The sequence below is a fragment of the Salmo trutta genome, chromosome 23, assembly GCF_901001165.1.
Source record: "Salmo trutta chromosome 23, fSalTru1.1, whole genome shotgun sequence".
NCBI classification, from domain to species: Eukaryota; Metazoa; Chordata; class Actinopteri; order Salmoniformes; family Salmonidae; genus Salmo; species Salmo trutta.
The window spans coordinates 38,385,309-38,400,580 of record NC_042979.1 but is presented as its reverse complement, the minus strand read 5'-3'; the positions used below and the strand labels follow the sequence as shown (position 1 = coordinate 38,400,580).

The window sequence follows — 15,272 nt, the reverse complement described above, 5'->3', positions numbered from 1 at the left end:
AGCGTCATTTCGGCCAAATCTCGCGTTATTCTCTGTCTATAAAATGTCACGCACCCTATTCTCGTTCTTTCCTTTGTCACTTTAGCGGTGAAGGTGTAACAGTAATCGGTCGTCCCGAATCCGGGTTCATCCGACACCCTCACCAACTCAAGCTGAACTGAGCTCAACTTCTACTGCAGCATCATGCCTCCCAAATTCGACCCCAATGAGACTAAAGTTGGTATGTGTGGCATTACTGTAAAATGGTTTGTTTCAGATGAGATCCAAAATGGGAGTCGACGTCTGTCTGGCGCGTCCATGCAGGGGCAGGCCTTTCAGCAATGAGCTGATGAAATGGTAACGTTAGTTAGGATGAACAACTAATCTCTTGAATGTAATTGTAAATGCGAAATTACATGTGTTCGTGATGCATTCTAACGAACATGGCATGATATGCTATTCTGTTGAGAAACTATTTTTCTATGTAACCAACGATAACCCATTTCCATGATGCCGTTGGCCTAGCCAAGTAGCTGCGGCTCAGCTGCCACCACGTGGTTGCAAGTAACCATTTTTTTGCTCTGTTGGCACCACATGGTTGCAAGTAACAATCTTCTTGACGCGTCAATTGTAAAGTGAAGGATATTGAAATTAAGTTATTTTAGTTTGACTACCAAAATCAACAAATTTCCATTAATTTGAAAGACGTGTGACATGGGCTGGATAGACTACAGGCTCGCATCTAACATTATTTTAAAGCAACCAATCTTTTTTGCCACATTTAAATTTGGCACACAAATCAAATGTAGCAACCTAGCAGGTGATACATTTTGACTGGGTGATTTAAGGCAGGTCTTGAGTCTTTTGTGTAAATTTCTGCCTGGGTGGCTTAGTTATGTGACAGTTTGCACGGACCTACAAAGGTACTTGCTGTTCATAGGCATTTGGCGTTGACAGCAGAATTTCAGTAGGTAACGTTTATTGTACTCCGGTGCATTGACTTTATTCTGATTGTGGTCCACAAATGTATATTGTCATATTTGCCGCTTACATAGTAATGCATTAGATGGTTGATATTTCACAGAAATCCAGTATTCACCCTAGTTGGAAACATGTGATGGGGCGTTTTTGGTTCACTGGCACCGCTGAGGCAAATTCTATAATATACCTTAAGCATTGGGACAGTCAATGAATCGCCTGCTATTAGGATTCAGCCTCCCGCCACTTTGCCAGTCTGTCTGCGTGACTGAGTGTAGTCCAGTGGAGGCTAAGATGGACCCAGCTCTAGGAAACATGGCTGCCCAGGCGGTGGGCAACTTTGTGCCGAAAGGCCTGGAACAATTGTCCCCTCATACTAAAAGAAAAGGGTTCTCATTTGTGAATTCTGACTGGTGAACCACCATGGGGTAACTCATAGCATAAGGATGTTTCTTCCCCCCCAAAATAACCGTTTTATCCCTTGCAGTGTACATGAGATGCACAGGAGGAGAAGTTGGTGCCACCTCAGCGCTGGCCCCAAAGATTGGACCCCTGGGTCTGGTAAGTGTTACAATCCTCCCAAATTAAAATTGTGTGGTTTGATTATCCATTTTCAACAGATCAGCCTCCCGCCACTTTACCAGTCTTGAGTGACTGAGTGTAGTCCAGTGGAGGCTAAGATGGACCCAGCTCTAGGAAACAGGGCTGCCCAGACAGTGGGCAACTCTGTGCCGAAAGGCCTGGAACAATTGCCAATATTGTTTTGTCACTATTGAGCAGTTTGACGCTTGGTGCCTGTTCTGTTATTTTAAATCTGTACATGTTTTGGCTTTTAGTCTCCTAAGAAGGTTGGTGATGATATCGCCAAGGCCACCGGAGATTGGAAGGGCCTGAGGATAACTGTCAAGCTGACAATTGTGAACAGGCAGGCAGCGGTACGTATCAAGTCTATTCCCAAACGGAGTCCCTGAAAATGGATTGGCCATTGAATGTTTATCAATCATCTGTTATTAACATGCTTTTTCGCTCTATTGTAGATCGAGGTGGTGCCCTCTGCTTCAGCGTTGATCATCAAGGCCCTGAAGGAGCCCCCTCGTGACAGGAAGAAGGTTAAGAACAGTAAGTTGCCCTGCACTTTTTCCTGTGTCTAATGCCACTTTAAACCTGTAGTGGGGGCACATTCCAGCCTCCCGCCACTTTGCCAGTCTTGTTGAGTGACTGAGTGTAGTCCAGTGGAGGCTAAGATGGACCCAGCTCTAGGAAACAGGACTGCCCAGACAGTGGGCAACTCTGTGCCGAAAGGCCTGGAACAACTGCCAAAAGGACCACTCATCTAGTCACATAGCTGTCCCATCTGTTTTTACAACCAACAATGATTCATAGATCCAGTGTACGCATCTAAGCCTTCCATCTTTGTTTCCAGTCAAGCACAGCGGCAGCGTGACCTTCGACGAGATTGTGACAGTCGCCCGCACGATGAGGCCCCGCTCCATTGCCAGGGAGCTTTCTGGTAAGAGCCCCTATCCCCCTCAGTGTCACTGAATCACCTATGATTCCGCCTCCCGCCACTTTGCCTGTCTGTGTGACTGAGTGTAGTCCAGTGGAGGCGAAGATGGACCCAGCTCTAGGAAACAGGACTGCCCAGACAGTGGGCAACTCTGTGCCGAAAGGCCTGGAACAAAATTGCCCCTTTCCCATACAATAGAAACTATTGTCCCCTGCTGGTCCTAATGCCTTTATTTTCTCAGGAACTATCAAGGAGATTCTGGGAACTGCCCAGTCTGTGGGTTGCACCATCGATGGCCGCCCTCCCCATGATGTCATTGACGACATCAACAGTGGCAAGGTGGAGTGCCCATCTGAGTAAAGCATCAAATGGAGAAATAAATAAACATGAATATTCATTTGGTCTTATTTATTGCCAGTTATTTACCTTTTTATTCGCCTACTATTTACACATTGTTCAGTTAACTCCAGTTTTGGGCAGTGTATGTATTTGCTGGTTAACAGCTGTTTGACCTTGAATTATACATAGGCTAGTTCACCCAAATAACAAAAGGACAGATTGGTTTCTCCAAGGGCTCCGGTGCAAACGTGTTCCAGGTGGGTTGAGTGTCTGCAGGTTCACTTCTTCCCCTGTACTTGATGAATTGAGGTAACTTATTAAGGAACCCTCCACCTGGTTGTCTAGGGCTGTAATGGTAGGGTAAAAGAAATCGCCATTCAGGGATGCAAACGTGCCTTGGAGTGAAATTTGATCTTTTGAATCCGAAATAAGTGACCTACATGATTCGTGTAGAGCCAGTGAGAAGTTTGTAAGGGTTACTCAGGGAAGACTGCGTGGCAGTTTGCCAGTTATTTTACAGCAGGGTGTCCCCTGAACAATAATGAAGAGAGGTGACTTCACTGATCAAATTGACTTTGTTGGTGGCCACTGTAATGGAACAAAAATAGAGTTAAGGAACTCTCCACCTGGTTGTCTAGGGCTGTAATGGTACGGTTAAAGAAATCGCCATATAAATGCTGTCATTGCGAACCAATACTGTATTTCTCATTTGCGAAGTCTAGGCAAACATTGGATTGCTTTAAATAAAAAATTGTTGGCTTCACACAAACCACTTTTAGACTGATCATGTAGATGTTCAAACCTGCATTTCCCCAAGCAGGCTTCCCCCCCCATGTTTCAGTGCACACAAGTGGCACCTTTTTGGTGCTTTCACCACTTTGCATCCATGTTGCAGTTGTAAATGAACTTGCTCTCAACTGGCCTACCTGGTGAAATAAATAAAAATCCATGTCATACCCTAGTGGTTTTCAGCAGTGGCAAAATGTCATTCTAGCTGTTCCTGTAGTCATTGCCTCAATGATAAAGTATCTAGTTAAGCCTGTCAACAGATTAATATTTAAAACCCTCGTTTCTGCTAGTGGGCCACTTCTAAATATAGGGGAATATGGTTTCTTACCCTGTAAGGAGTGCTTTTTTTATTTTATTTATTATAAACCTGGCCCTATAAGCAAGTGCTTAAATTCTAGTCTTTGTGGCACAAATCCATTGGAAGTTGGTATTACATGTACTTTCTGTACTTGTCCACATCAAATTTAAGATGCGTGAGGGTTTGGATAATTTATGGAATTTCTGGCGTCTGCATTGACCAGACATCATTTACTGCACTGTGGCCTCTGCAGGAATTAGGGCGTTCACACTACTTGCCCACACCTACCATCAATATGGGAGCTATACGGGGGCCTTCCCTGTTACATTTGGGAGGTGTACAGCATCTGATTTGACCACAAGCCTCTGGAGACTCCCAAATTGCTTCACACCCTCTGTGCTGAGCCTCTGGACCACATAGCCAGGTCAAGCATAAATCTGCTTTAAGGAAAGTCATTTTGTAATTTGTGAGAATTGTCCCTTTTAAGAATTTAATCTGTTTACCCCAATGATTGGCACAGACATTTAATTATTGTAAGTGGAGTGCACTGAAGTGTAGAGAATTCGGCACCAATATTTCTAAAATTATCCACTTAGTGTCCCAAGTCCCCTGTATTCGAGTCAAGTCTGGGACACCAATGATTTAGTTGAGTCCAATTTATAAGTAATTAGGCATTTGTTTCTAGTTGCCGCTCCCCAATGAAAACAAATGTATTATTCACCACTACCTCAAGTTCTGTTTCACTACTTATTTACTACATAAATCAGGCGCTCAGCTATTTTCTTTTTGTAATTTCCTACTATTTGTGTAGGTTTATTGCAAAGTGAAAATGGGACGCAAGGGGGAAAGTGGGAGGATCGAGGAAGATGACTTTCAAACAGACTACTTATCTAACCTCATGGGGAGAGAAATAGCAAAACATTTAATATTAAACTAGTATCAAATTTTCAATTTCATAAAGAACTTTGTGTTTCTCATCCAGGTAAAGCTAAATAGTAAACTGGTGGTTACGGGGAAGCAAGTCGCTTGAGCGATGCGGAACCTGCCTGCCCACAATCTTCACTTGCTCCCCTGCAGCTCACCAACCAATTTGGGCTGCGTGTGCCTGGTGCGTCTTTCCCACTGATAGACATCTTTCAGTGCTGCTAATATTCTTGTCATAGTAGCCTATCCAGTGCAAGTCACCAATGGTCTAACCCAAGTTGAGTTACAAAAATCTGGATTAGAGTAAACTTGTCAGAATCTGTAGAAGGTAATGGAAATAATACCCAAGAATGGTAGTCTTTTTCAATGAGTCAACTTGCAAAACCTGCAGACACTAGGAGGCCGTCCATGGAGTAGGTTTGACACCCCTGCCCTAGAGTTAGGGTAGTGGACACCAGGAAGTGTTTTTTGATGAGTTAACTTCACAAGTAATTTAGCAGTTAATGGAATAGCAATTAGTGCTTTATACAAAAATCTTTATTGAAAAAACAGTGTATCCAACGCTACAAAAGTACAGTTAATCCCCTGAAGACATCGGGTCTTTACTGGAGGCCTTCTGTTCAAAAGAAAAGTTATTCACCTACAACATATGAATAATAGCTCACTTTTGGTAATCTGTAGCCTGACAAGGACATGATAGTTACTTGCATGGCTGATTTTGAAAGCCTTAATCCTAGTTTGTCATCTCCCAAGATTCCAGACAGACCAAATCATTCATTTCAAAGCCAGAGTTTGAGTCATGACCAACAACCACACAGCCTATGAACATTTTTTACATTCTCTGCATCATTCTTTTAAGGTCAAGCATGGCTGATCTCATTTGTGCCAAAGACTAATATTTGGATGTCAGGTACACAAATCTATGAGTTGCATCCTTCAGAGTTCAGTGAGGACAGGGAGTCAGTCGACACCAAGTCTACCAAACACATGAGTAACTTCATTGCCATCAAATCTACATTGGGATAATTAGTACATCTGAGAACATCAACAAATTATATCACTAATGGTCTTAAAACTGTGGTATAAGGCATTTCTGATCAGAATACAGCAGGTTTGCATTGTGCTTTATTCCAGCAAATAACTGATGGAGATGGTTGTTGGTCTAAATTCTACTCCCTTTATTCAGAGTGAGCCAGTTGCTGGAAGACAACAGAATAGAACTATTACATCACACTATTTGTTTACCTTGAAAAAGCACCCTTCATCTAAATAAAATCACCGATCTGACAACTGAATCTGAATGCTGTGTAGAAGAGTATCTGTTGCTGGATGTAACATGTTTATGTGTTTTAAAATGGTCAAACCAAGAGACTATTATATTTACATATTAGTGTGCCTTTTCCAAGTACTCAAACAGGGCCCCTGACTTCACATCTGTGTTCTGATCAGTGCTCTACTACATGAAGAATAACAGTCAGTTATCAATTCTCAACTTCTTCCTCTTCAACCTCATTCTCTGCTTCCTGGTCTTCCTCCATGCGCTCTTCCTCCTCCTCTTCCTCCTCCCTGCTCTTGTCATTCTCCTCCACATCATTCTTTTTCTCCTTTGCATCTTTGCGTTTTTGTTCCGATGCCTCTTTCTTCCCCTTCTGGCCCTTCTTGTAAGCTGTATTGGAACAACATTCAGTTATAAAAACAGCATTCACTTAAGTCGCGGTGGTTAGCAAGGTGGACAAATGTAGTCGACACTGGCCACAATTTTCCATAGCTTTATAGAGTGCTATAAATATCCACCCCATAATAGGAAAAAAAGTGCATTGTTCCAATGAAGGGGAAATGAGATAAATGAGGTTGAAATGGGACAACTAGGCCTACACCCAGCAACCTCTGCTACTTATAACCCTCTGTGGTGGCAGTCACAACTACATTTTCCCATTTTGTCAGGTTCTCTAATCAAAACAGAATGTAATACAACAAGAAGTGTCCCCATTAATTCAGAACATTGTTCCAATAGGGCTAAAATGCATCAAGCAGTCTGCAAGAACTGACCACAATGCCGGGCCATTTTCAGGCCAAGCCAGCCAATGGCCATGTTTGAGTGTGTCAATACTGCTCAGTTGCTGTTGAGCAGACCGACTGATCTACAAATCATAATAAGTTGTTATTTAGTGTAGATCTGTCAGTCTGCTCAGTCGATGATTTGCGACTGATTATAATTGATGCGCTCAAACATGGCCAATGTCTCCAAAACACACAGGCTGTTAAGAAATTAAATGTTGATCGGTGATGATCATTTACCCTCCAAAGATTCACGTAGAGGCTGCAAGAAGCGTTCAAACTCCATCTCCTCCATCGCAGACATCACATCTGTTGCGTTTAGAGTTTTCCGTTTGGCTTTCATGGCAAAGTTGTTTGCACTGTTGGCGGGGGTTAAATTAATATTATTTGTTGCACTCAGAAAGATGTATATATTCCAGGTGCTTAAAGCACTTGACTGTATGTATTATAAATGGCCAATTATTAAGTGTTTATTGCATAAACCTGTTGCACCGGCACATGTAGTTTCTCTTACCAAGATGTTGCATAGAGGACGAATACACTGGCAGCTTGAGATATGGCTCGCCTGGCTTCTTTTGACACGTTCACCCCATCTGGTAGCTATTTACAATAAAACGGTGAGGGTAGTGTTACTAGATTAGCTGGCAGTGTTGTCATTTGCAAGCATGAGTTGTCACTAAAGTGGACTAAAAGGAGCCTTACGTTGCTCCTTATAGTCCAAGGAACTTAAAAATGTTGTTTAAAAGGGTTGAATTGCCTCTGAAAACCTCCCAAATACTCCAGCTAAACGTGAATTGATTTACTTGCGGTACAGTTCTAGAAGCATATATCCCTCTACTTTCATATCACATCAAAATAATTTACAAAAAAACAAATACACATTGTGTACCGTTTTAGCAGTTGCAGCTGAGAGTATTTTTCAGTGATTAAACGGAAGACTGACACCACAAACGTGTTCACACAGATAGTTGACTGTCTTCCGTCCGTTTTCCGTAAACACACACTAACATGGAGATATGGCCGTGTGGGAACACTAACCCTATAAATAGGTGTATTCATTATTTATTTTTTAAAATAAGTTATTTCTTGCTGATATGAAAGATAAGGTATGTGTGTTAATGTTCCGGAGTCGGGGCTTTTAACAAAACTCCCCCGTACAGAAGACACCTTGGTCCAATGACTTGTGTAACGTGGAACAGAGTCATGATCAAGGGCTATAAACACACAAGACTTTGTGATTTGGGTATAGGCTAGGTTCAGGATGAATCTAGAATAACATTGTAGGTACCCACAAAAACACTATCTACTCCATCCATGGTTGTGTTATGATACAGCATTTATTTACACGCACGACAGTTTATTAGGTACACCACCCGTTCACAAAAATGGTTCACCCTACACTGAGTCACGTGGCCGTGGCTTGCTATATGAGAGCAGGCAGACAGGCACCCAGTTACTGTTCGCTTGAACAGTTGCATGGGCAAAACGTGTGACCTAAGTAACTGAGCATGGAATGATCCGGTGCCAGTATCTCAGAAACGGCCGCCCTCCTGGGCTTTTACTGAGAATGGTGCAACAAACAAAAAACATCCTGTCTGCAGCAGTCTTGTGGGAGAAAACAGTTAGTTGATGAGAGGTCGAAGGAAAATGGCAAGAATAGTGCACGCTAACAGTTGGGCCCAAAACATTAAAAAAAATAAAAATGTAAAACTGCAATACAATAGTGGTGTGCAGAATGGCATCTCAGAACACACAACTTGTTGGTCCTTGTCACAGATGGGCTTTTGCAGCAGACGACCAGACCGGGTTCCACTCTGATCAGCTAAAAACAAGAAGCAACTCTAGTGGGCACACAATCACCAAAAGTAGACAATTGAGGCGTGGAAAACATAAACATATCACACGAATACTCGTGTGTCCATGGCCACATCCTGCTTGGTGTCAACGGTGGTGTAATGGCTTGGGGAATATTTTCCTGGCACACGTTAGGTCCCGCGATACAAATTGAGCAACGTTTGAACACCACAGCGCATCTGGTTGCTGACCAGGTGCATCCCTTCATGACTAGAGGGGTCCGACCCGGTACTAGATGGGTGTACCTAATAAACTGGCCAATGAGTGTATATGCCATTTAGCTTCGTAAAGGTAATGGGAATGGCAGGCATGTCGCATTGTTGATTTACCAGTATGGCTCCTATTGAAACAAAATCTGTAGAAAATGTGTGCGCACACTCACCGCCTCCTTGATGATGCGCGTGATGACAGCATTGGGTAGATTGAGGTCCTCGGGTCTTTCTGCCATTACTTTGTTTGTTAGCTAGCTTACGCGTATTTTAACAAAACGAACTAAATACAATTGTTGCAATTTCGAGGCAGCCTTCGCTCTTTCTCCCCTAAATAGGAGAAAACAGTCGTCTTGAACTGTAAAATAGCTAGCACGTTACAATGGAATTAACGTTAGCAAAATAATCTAACCAGCTAGCTATCATGTCCCGGAAAAAAACTGCAACAAATAAGGTATTCGTGTAACACAAGCTTGTTCACTCTGTCCAGAACTGAATAGCCTAGCAATTTTACTTTAATAACACGCGAACATGTTATTGACTTTAACTTCCTAGCTAGCAAGCTCAGAACTCTGTCACATTTGTTTTTGAGATACTCTTTCGCGCGTATCTTCCAACCACGTGGTTCTCCTATCAACTTTCAACTTTGACCTTTAAAAACATTTTTTACTTGACTTTGCGCATACCGCCTCTGTGCAACTTTGTTTGTGCAAATGAACATAACATAAAAAAAAAAAGTATTTAGCTGTTGTTGGGAAGAAATGGCTAGATGGAATAGCGTTTGTCAAATTGACGTCTATAAAGTTTTATTACATTTATTTTTTTGCTAACCTTAACCAAATGTTCCTAACCTGCTACATGAATTATCCTAACCTGCTACGAAAAGTCACTTCTGGTCAGTTTTGATTATCTATATTGTCAAAACCAGGAAACAGTGACATACTGCTCATGCGCTGTAGACCCTTTTTAATCTTCACCCGATTAGACGACAATCACCCCATTAAAAGGTGTGACCGGTAAAATGATTTCCACCTTTTAATGGGGTGATTGTCTAATCGGGTGGAATCTTGGACCCTTGACCTTTACCAGACCGTTGTGTGGCAGCCCAGGTATATTTTTGTTATTTTGGTTGTAGTGAGCACAGTCAAACAGTTGTAGAGAACGCCAGCTACTGTGGTAAAATGAATTAAACTTTGAATATCAAGATGATGTCCTCGAAAGGGTCGTGTTGCTGTGTTTTCGGTGAGACCTGCAACAAACTATAAACAATTCAAGTTTTTAGATTTCCGAAAGAAAGTGGACCATTGCTATGAATAGAGATGGCTGGCTACCAACAGCAAATTCGAAGAGTTGCAGTGCACGCTTAATTACAAGTAACGTGAATGTGTTTTGTCTTATCTGCTATCTGTTTTCCTCTTAGTGTTTGAGAGCCTGTTTAAAAATAGATTATTTATTTGTCTATTTATTTACCCTTATTTTACACGGTAAATTGACTGTGAACATGTTGGGTGCGTTAGAGCAGACACATTTTGTCTAGGCCAGGGGTGTCAAACTCATTCCTTGGAGGGCCATGTCTGCAAGTTTTTGTTTTCCTTTCAATTAAGACCTAGGCAACCAGTTGAGTTCCTTTTCTAATTAGTGACCTTAATTCATCAGTCAAGTATAACGGTGGAGCGAAATCCCTCAGACACTCGGCCCTCCGTGGAATGAGTTTGACACGTGCATTATGGGGATACAAATTATCACAGGTCATGCAGTTTTTGATGAAGTCGCCTTCAAGTTGCTGCGGTTGCTTCTCACCAACTGCACCATGCAGCCATCGCCTACCTGGTAGAAGGCACTATTTGTCAACCAATTATTAGGATATTTTTAGATGACTCACGTCAAAGTGACCAAAGACGTGACTAAAAAGGGAAGCAACTTTACCATGATTCTAAAGCTACAGGGAATACAAATGAAGGTAATAATTGAGACCTCTCTAACCAATATTATGTTTTTGCTTGGGAGTGTGTGATATGGGGGTATAGAAATGTTTATTTTGAAAATAAGAAAAATACAGTGGCAGCTACAGTAGAAGTCGGACGTTTACATATACATTTAAACTCAGTTTTTCACAATTCCTGACATTTAATCCTAGTAAAAATTCCCTGTCTTAGGTCAGTTAAGATCACCACTGTATTTTAAGAATGTGAAATATCAGAACAATAGTAGAGAATTATTTATTTCAGCTTTTATTCCTTTCATCACATTCCCAGTGGGTCAAAAGCGTACACTCAATTACGTACACTCAATTAGTATTTGGAAGTATTTCCTTTAAATTGTTTAACATGTTTCGGGTAGCCTTCCACAAGCTTACCACAATAAGTTGGGTTTAAGTTTGGCTCATTCCTCCTGACTGAGCTGGTGTAACTGAGTCAGGTTTGTAGGCCTCCTTGCTCACACACGCTTTTTCAGTTCTGCCCACAAATGTTCTAGGATTGAGGTCAGGGCTTTGTGATGGCCACTCCAATACCTTGACTTTGTTGTCCTTAAGCCATTTTGCCACAACTTTGGAAGTATGCTTGGGGTCATTGTCCATTTGGAAGACCCATTTGCAACCAAGCTTTAACTTCCTGACTGATGTCTTGAGATGTTGCTTCAATATAGCCACATAATTGTCCTGCCTCATGATGCCATCTATTTTGTGAAGTGCACCAGTCCCTCCTGCAGCAAAGCACCCCCACAACATGATGCTGCCACCCCGGTGCTTCACGGTTGGGATGGTGTTCCTCAGCTTGCAAGCCTCTCCCTTTTTCCTCCAAACATAACAATGGTCATTATGGCCAAACAATTTTGTTTCATCAGACCAGAGGACATTTCTCCAAAAAGTATGATCTTTGTCCCCATGTGTACTTGCAAACTCTAGTCTGGCATTTTTATGGCAGTTTTGGAGCAGTGGCTTCTTCCTTGCTGAGCGGCCTTTCAGGTTATGTCGTGGATATAGATACTTTTGTACCTGTTTCCTCCAGCATCTTCACAAGGTCCTTTGCTGCTGTTCTAGGATTGATTTGCACTTTTCGCACCAAATTATGTTCGACTCTAGGAGACAGAACGCGTCTCCTTCCTGAGCGGTATGATGGCTGCGTGGTCCCATGGTGTTTATACTTACGTACTATTGTTTGTACAGATGAACGTGGTACCTTCAGGCATTTGGAAATTGCTCCCAAGGATGAACCAGACTTGGCTGATTTCTTTTGATTTTTCCCATGATGTCAAGCAAAGAGGCACTTAGTTTGAAGGTAGGCCTTGAAATACATCCACAGGTACACCTCAATTGACTCAGGCTAATTGACATCATTTATCAGAAGCTTCTAAAGCCATGACATAATTTTCTGGAAATTTCCAAGCTGTTTAAAGGCACAGTCAACTTAGTGTATGTATACTTCTGACCCACTGGAATTGTGTACAGTGAAATAATCTGTCTGTAAACAATTGTTGGAAAAAAATGTGTCAAGGACAAAGTAGATGTCCTAACCGACTTGCCAAAACTATAGTTTAACGATAAATTTGTTGAGTGGTTGAAAAACGAGTTTTAATGACTCCAACCTAAGTGTATGTAAACTTCTGACTTCAACTGTATGTTGACACTGCCATGTTGATCTGAGCCTTCCTGTCTGACTTTAGGCTGTCACAGATGCATCTCCTTTGGCTTCACTCATCAACTTTCATCTACATTCAGCTTCGTTAGGTTTATTACTCAAACACACCATTCTCTTTTACAGCAATGACCTGGGGAAGAGTTACAGGGTGAAGGTGAGATGATTGAAAGCTAGGGATGAATAGGTCTATTGAAAAAAGAAAATAATAATCCCCATTTAACAATCCTTAATAAATATATTCTCAGATTGTGGGTTTCTAGATCAGGCCTTGTGACCCAATTATGCACCCTTTTCCCTGAAGTATGCACTTGTCCACTACCCCACATGGAACTCACCTGTAAGCATATGCCTATGCTTACACCAATCCTATGCTTTTAATTCCACGAATGGGAGTGAACAAGTGTGCACTTAACGGAAAGCGGTGTTTGCCTACATCCATCCTCAGATTATAATAGATTGGGAGAGGTTAAGGGACAAAGACAAACATCTATTGTAATAAATGGACAAGTTTAAGTATTCTCATCTTAAGTCAAATGTCATTACCAAATTAGTGTTACATACTTTTATCTAATTACGTTGCCATCCAATGCTTCTGCTCTTCTGTCTTTTGGAGAGATATAAACCTCTATTTTCAGCTAAACCATCCAAGGATGTCGTGCATCCAAATGTTGTTCCTTCTAAACTCCCTGACAAAGATGGGGACCACGGAATGGAGAGGTACAACAGGTAATTGAATAGAGCGGCTCAGAAAGACAGCCAGCTGATGGATGAGATTAGAGTGGCAGTGCAGCAAATAGAGGAAGCGCCTCAGCCTACCAAGATGTAGATACGTTCTGTGTTCATGATCTCTTTTACCACGTTGGTCCTCATCTGGTGGCCAGCAGAGATACAATCTTCGGCAAAATCATTCGCAAGGAGATTCCTGCAAAAATATTATTTGAACATTACATTAACATGTTGAAACTGTATATATTTGCAATCACTATTCAGTCTGACACAAAGGCATAAACTTTCCAGAACACATTCTCTCACGATCTCTGCAGGTCAGAATGTTGAATAAAATAAAATTTGAACACACTCTACTAGTTATCCGCTTGGTTCGTCGTTATGCCGTCGGAAATTTAAGACAAAATATCCACAGGAAAACATTATTTAACCAACTTTTAAAAACGCTGGTACTGATGTGAGGCATACACACGCAATGTAAACGGGTGCATAAGCTCTGCTATTGTTAACCACGTCTTGTGCATGTATTTACAACGCAAGCCTCAGATGATGGAGACAAAACCGTCAGTATCAGCGTTTTGAAAAGTTGGTTTAATAATGCGTTCCTGTGGATATTTTGTCTCAAATTTCCGACGGTGTATATCCTGGGCTAGTGGCATACAGAGGGGGTAAAGCTTTGGTTCAGCAGGGAAGCCAGAATGTTATTTTGGGAACAAAATGAGGTGTTTGCCCACAATAAGAATTACTTATGGGTGTTCCATTTTCATTTAATTGCTACAAAATTGGTCTGCTAACTGTGTGGACCAAAATATATCAAGCTGCTGTTTTGAGCGTGTGAATCTAGTAATTCTGAGAAGGGTTGTAAAAAGAGGCTAGGGGAAAGTTGCAACAGAAAATTCCCCAGTAATTCTTACCATTCTATATCTCCCCTCAACCATTGTGTTTATTTTCATGCTGGCAAGCCTCAGCAGTGTTAGCGTGTACACCACCAAGATTATCATCTGGGAGTCCAACTGTGGCAATATCATTTAGATTAACACACTTTTCTCTCCAGCTGGGTAATGATAAGCATCAATCAATGGCATCTTAATTTAGAGGGACATACTGCCAACTGCTTTAGTGTCAATAATGAGGGTATTTCTTTGATCCTTCTTGGGAAATGTCTGAACTGTACTTGCCTGTGTGGGAATTCATTTCAAGAATGGAGTTCAATGTCAAACGTCTTGTTTGTGTTGTACTGACACATTGTACTGAAATAACTTTGTGAAAAGGGCAAAGAAAATGAACTCAAGTATGTATATTTATTTTGTGAGAAAGCAGCACAGGGAAAGGGATGTGTTGGTTATCCTCAATTACAATATCATTACATTGTAGACTCCATGCTTTAATACATGCACACCTGAATGTCAGATCATTTTAAAGATGGAAGACTTTATTATCAGAAAATAGTCCTATTTGTTGTCTTTTATTTTTATTCCTTACACCCGGACCCCCCCCCCCCCCCCCACACACACACACACACACACACGAGGCTGGAAGCAGCACAGAGTCAGCTGCAGAGCAAGTTTGGGGTTAAGTGCCTTGCTTAAAGGGCACAATGACAGTCAGTGGCACCTGAGGTTCTGATGCCAGCAACCCTTCCATTGCCAGCTTACTCTCCCAGGTTCTTCATCGTGAACCCTGGGATTCAAACCGGCAACGATTCCTCTATTCCCAAAACAAACTACTCTTCCATATATGGTTCTAGAGTTACCTCATTTACTGGTACAGGCTTCAAACTCTGATCTCAAGTTGTGTGTGGCCTTACCCCAAGTTTAAGAGTTCATAACAATTTGCATGTGGAATTTTCACAAGAAATCTAATCTACACATTGCAATAAAACAAGCAACAAAGGGCCGTTGTCATTTGCGCTCAAGCAACACACTTTACTATTTACATGACCTCAAACACTTGCTTGTGGTAAGTATCATGAA

The 15,272-nt window shown here is 41.7% G+C and overlaps 2 protein-coding genes and 4 non-coding genes across 7 annotated transcripts; 5 read left to right on the top strand and 1 right to left on the bottom strand.

The window, feature by feature from the left end:
* Positions 1-48: 48 nt before the first annotated feature.
* Positions 49-2,871, top strand: rpl12 (ribosomal protein L12). Of its 2 annotated transcripts, none has more exons than XM_029710242.1 (6): positions 49-220; positions 1,445-1,518; positions 1,794-1,892; positions 1,995-2,076; positions 2,381-2,467; positions 2,706-2,871. In XM_029710242.1, exons 1-6 carry the CDS (start codon positions 184-186, stop codon positions 2,822-2,824), a joined length of 498 nt encoding a protein of 165 aa, XP_029566102.1. In that variant the 5' UTR covers positions 49-183; the 3' UTR covers positions 2,825-2,871. The 2 variants fall into 2 exon arrangements, with proteins under 2 accessions (XP_029566102.1, XP_029566103.1); XM_029710243.1 differs by having other exon boundaries at positions 73-336.
* LOC115160322 (small nucleolar RNA SNORA65) lies at positions 1,197-1,322 on the top strand. Its single transcript, XR_003869077.1, has one exon. It is a non-coding gene; the product is annotated as a small nucleolar RNA SNORA65 (small nucleolar RNA).
* Positions 1,586-1,708, top strand: LOC115160321 (small nucleolar RNA SNORA65). Its single transcript, XR_003869076.1, has one exon. It is a non-coding gene; the product is annotated as a small nucleolar RNA SNORA65 (small nucleolar RNA).
* Positions 2,147-2,272, top strand: LOC115160320 (small nucleolar RNA SNORA65). The gene has a single exon (XR_003869075.1). It is a non-coding gene; the product is annotated as a small nucleolar RNA SNORA65 (small nucleolar RNA).
* On the top strand, positions 2,519-2,640 carry LOC115160323 (small nucleolar RNA SNORA65). The gene has a single exon (XR_003869078.1). It is a non-coding gene; the product is annotated as a small nucleolar RNA SNORA65 (small nucleolar RNA).
* A 2,462-nt stretch (positions 2,872-5,333) lies between the features above and the next one.
* Positions 5,334-9,565, bottom strand: pole3 (polymerase (DNA directed), epsilon 3 (p17 subunit)). The gene is made up of 4 exons (XM_029710228.1): positions 9,109-9,565; positions 7,387-7,472; positions 7,113-7,231; positions 5,334-6,480 (listed from the first exon to the last, which is right to left on the bottom strand). The coding sequence occupies exons 1-4, from the start codon at positions 9,172-9,174 to the stop codon at positions 6,296-6,298; spliced, it is 456 nt and encodes a 151-aa protein (XP_029566088.1). The 5' UTR covers positions 9,175-9,565; the 3' UTR covers positions 5,334-6,295.
* Positions 9,566-15,272: the final 5,707 nt, after the last annotated feature.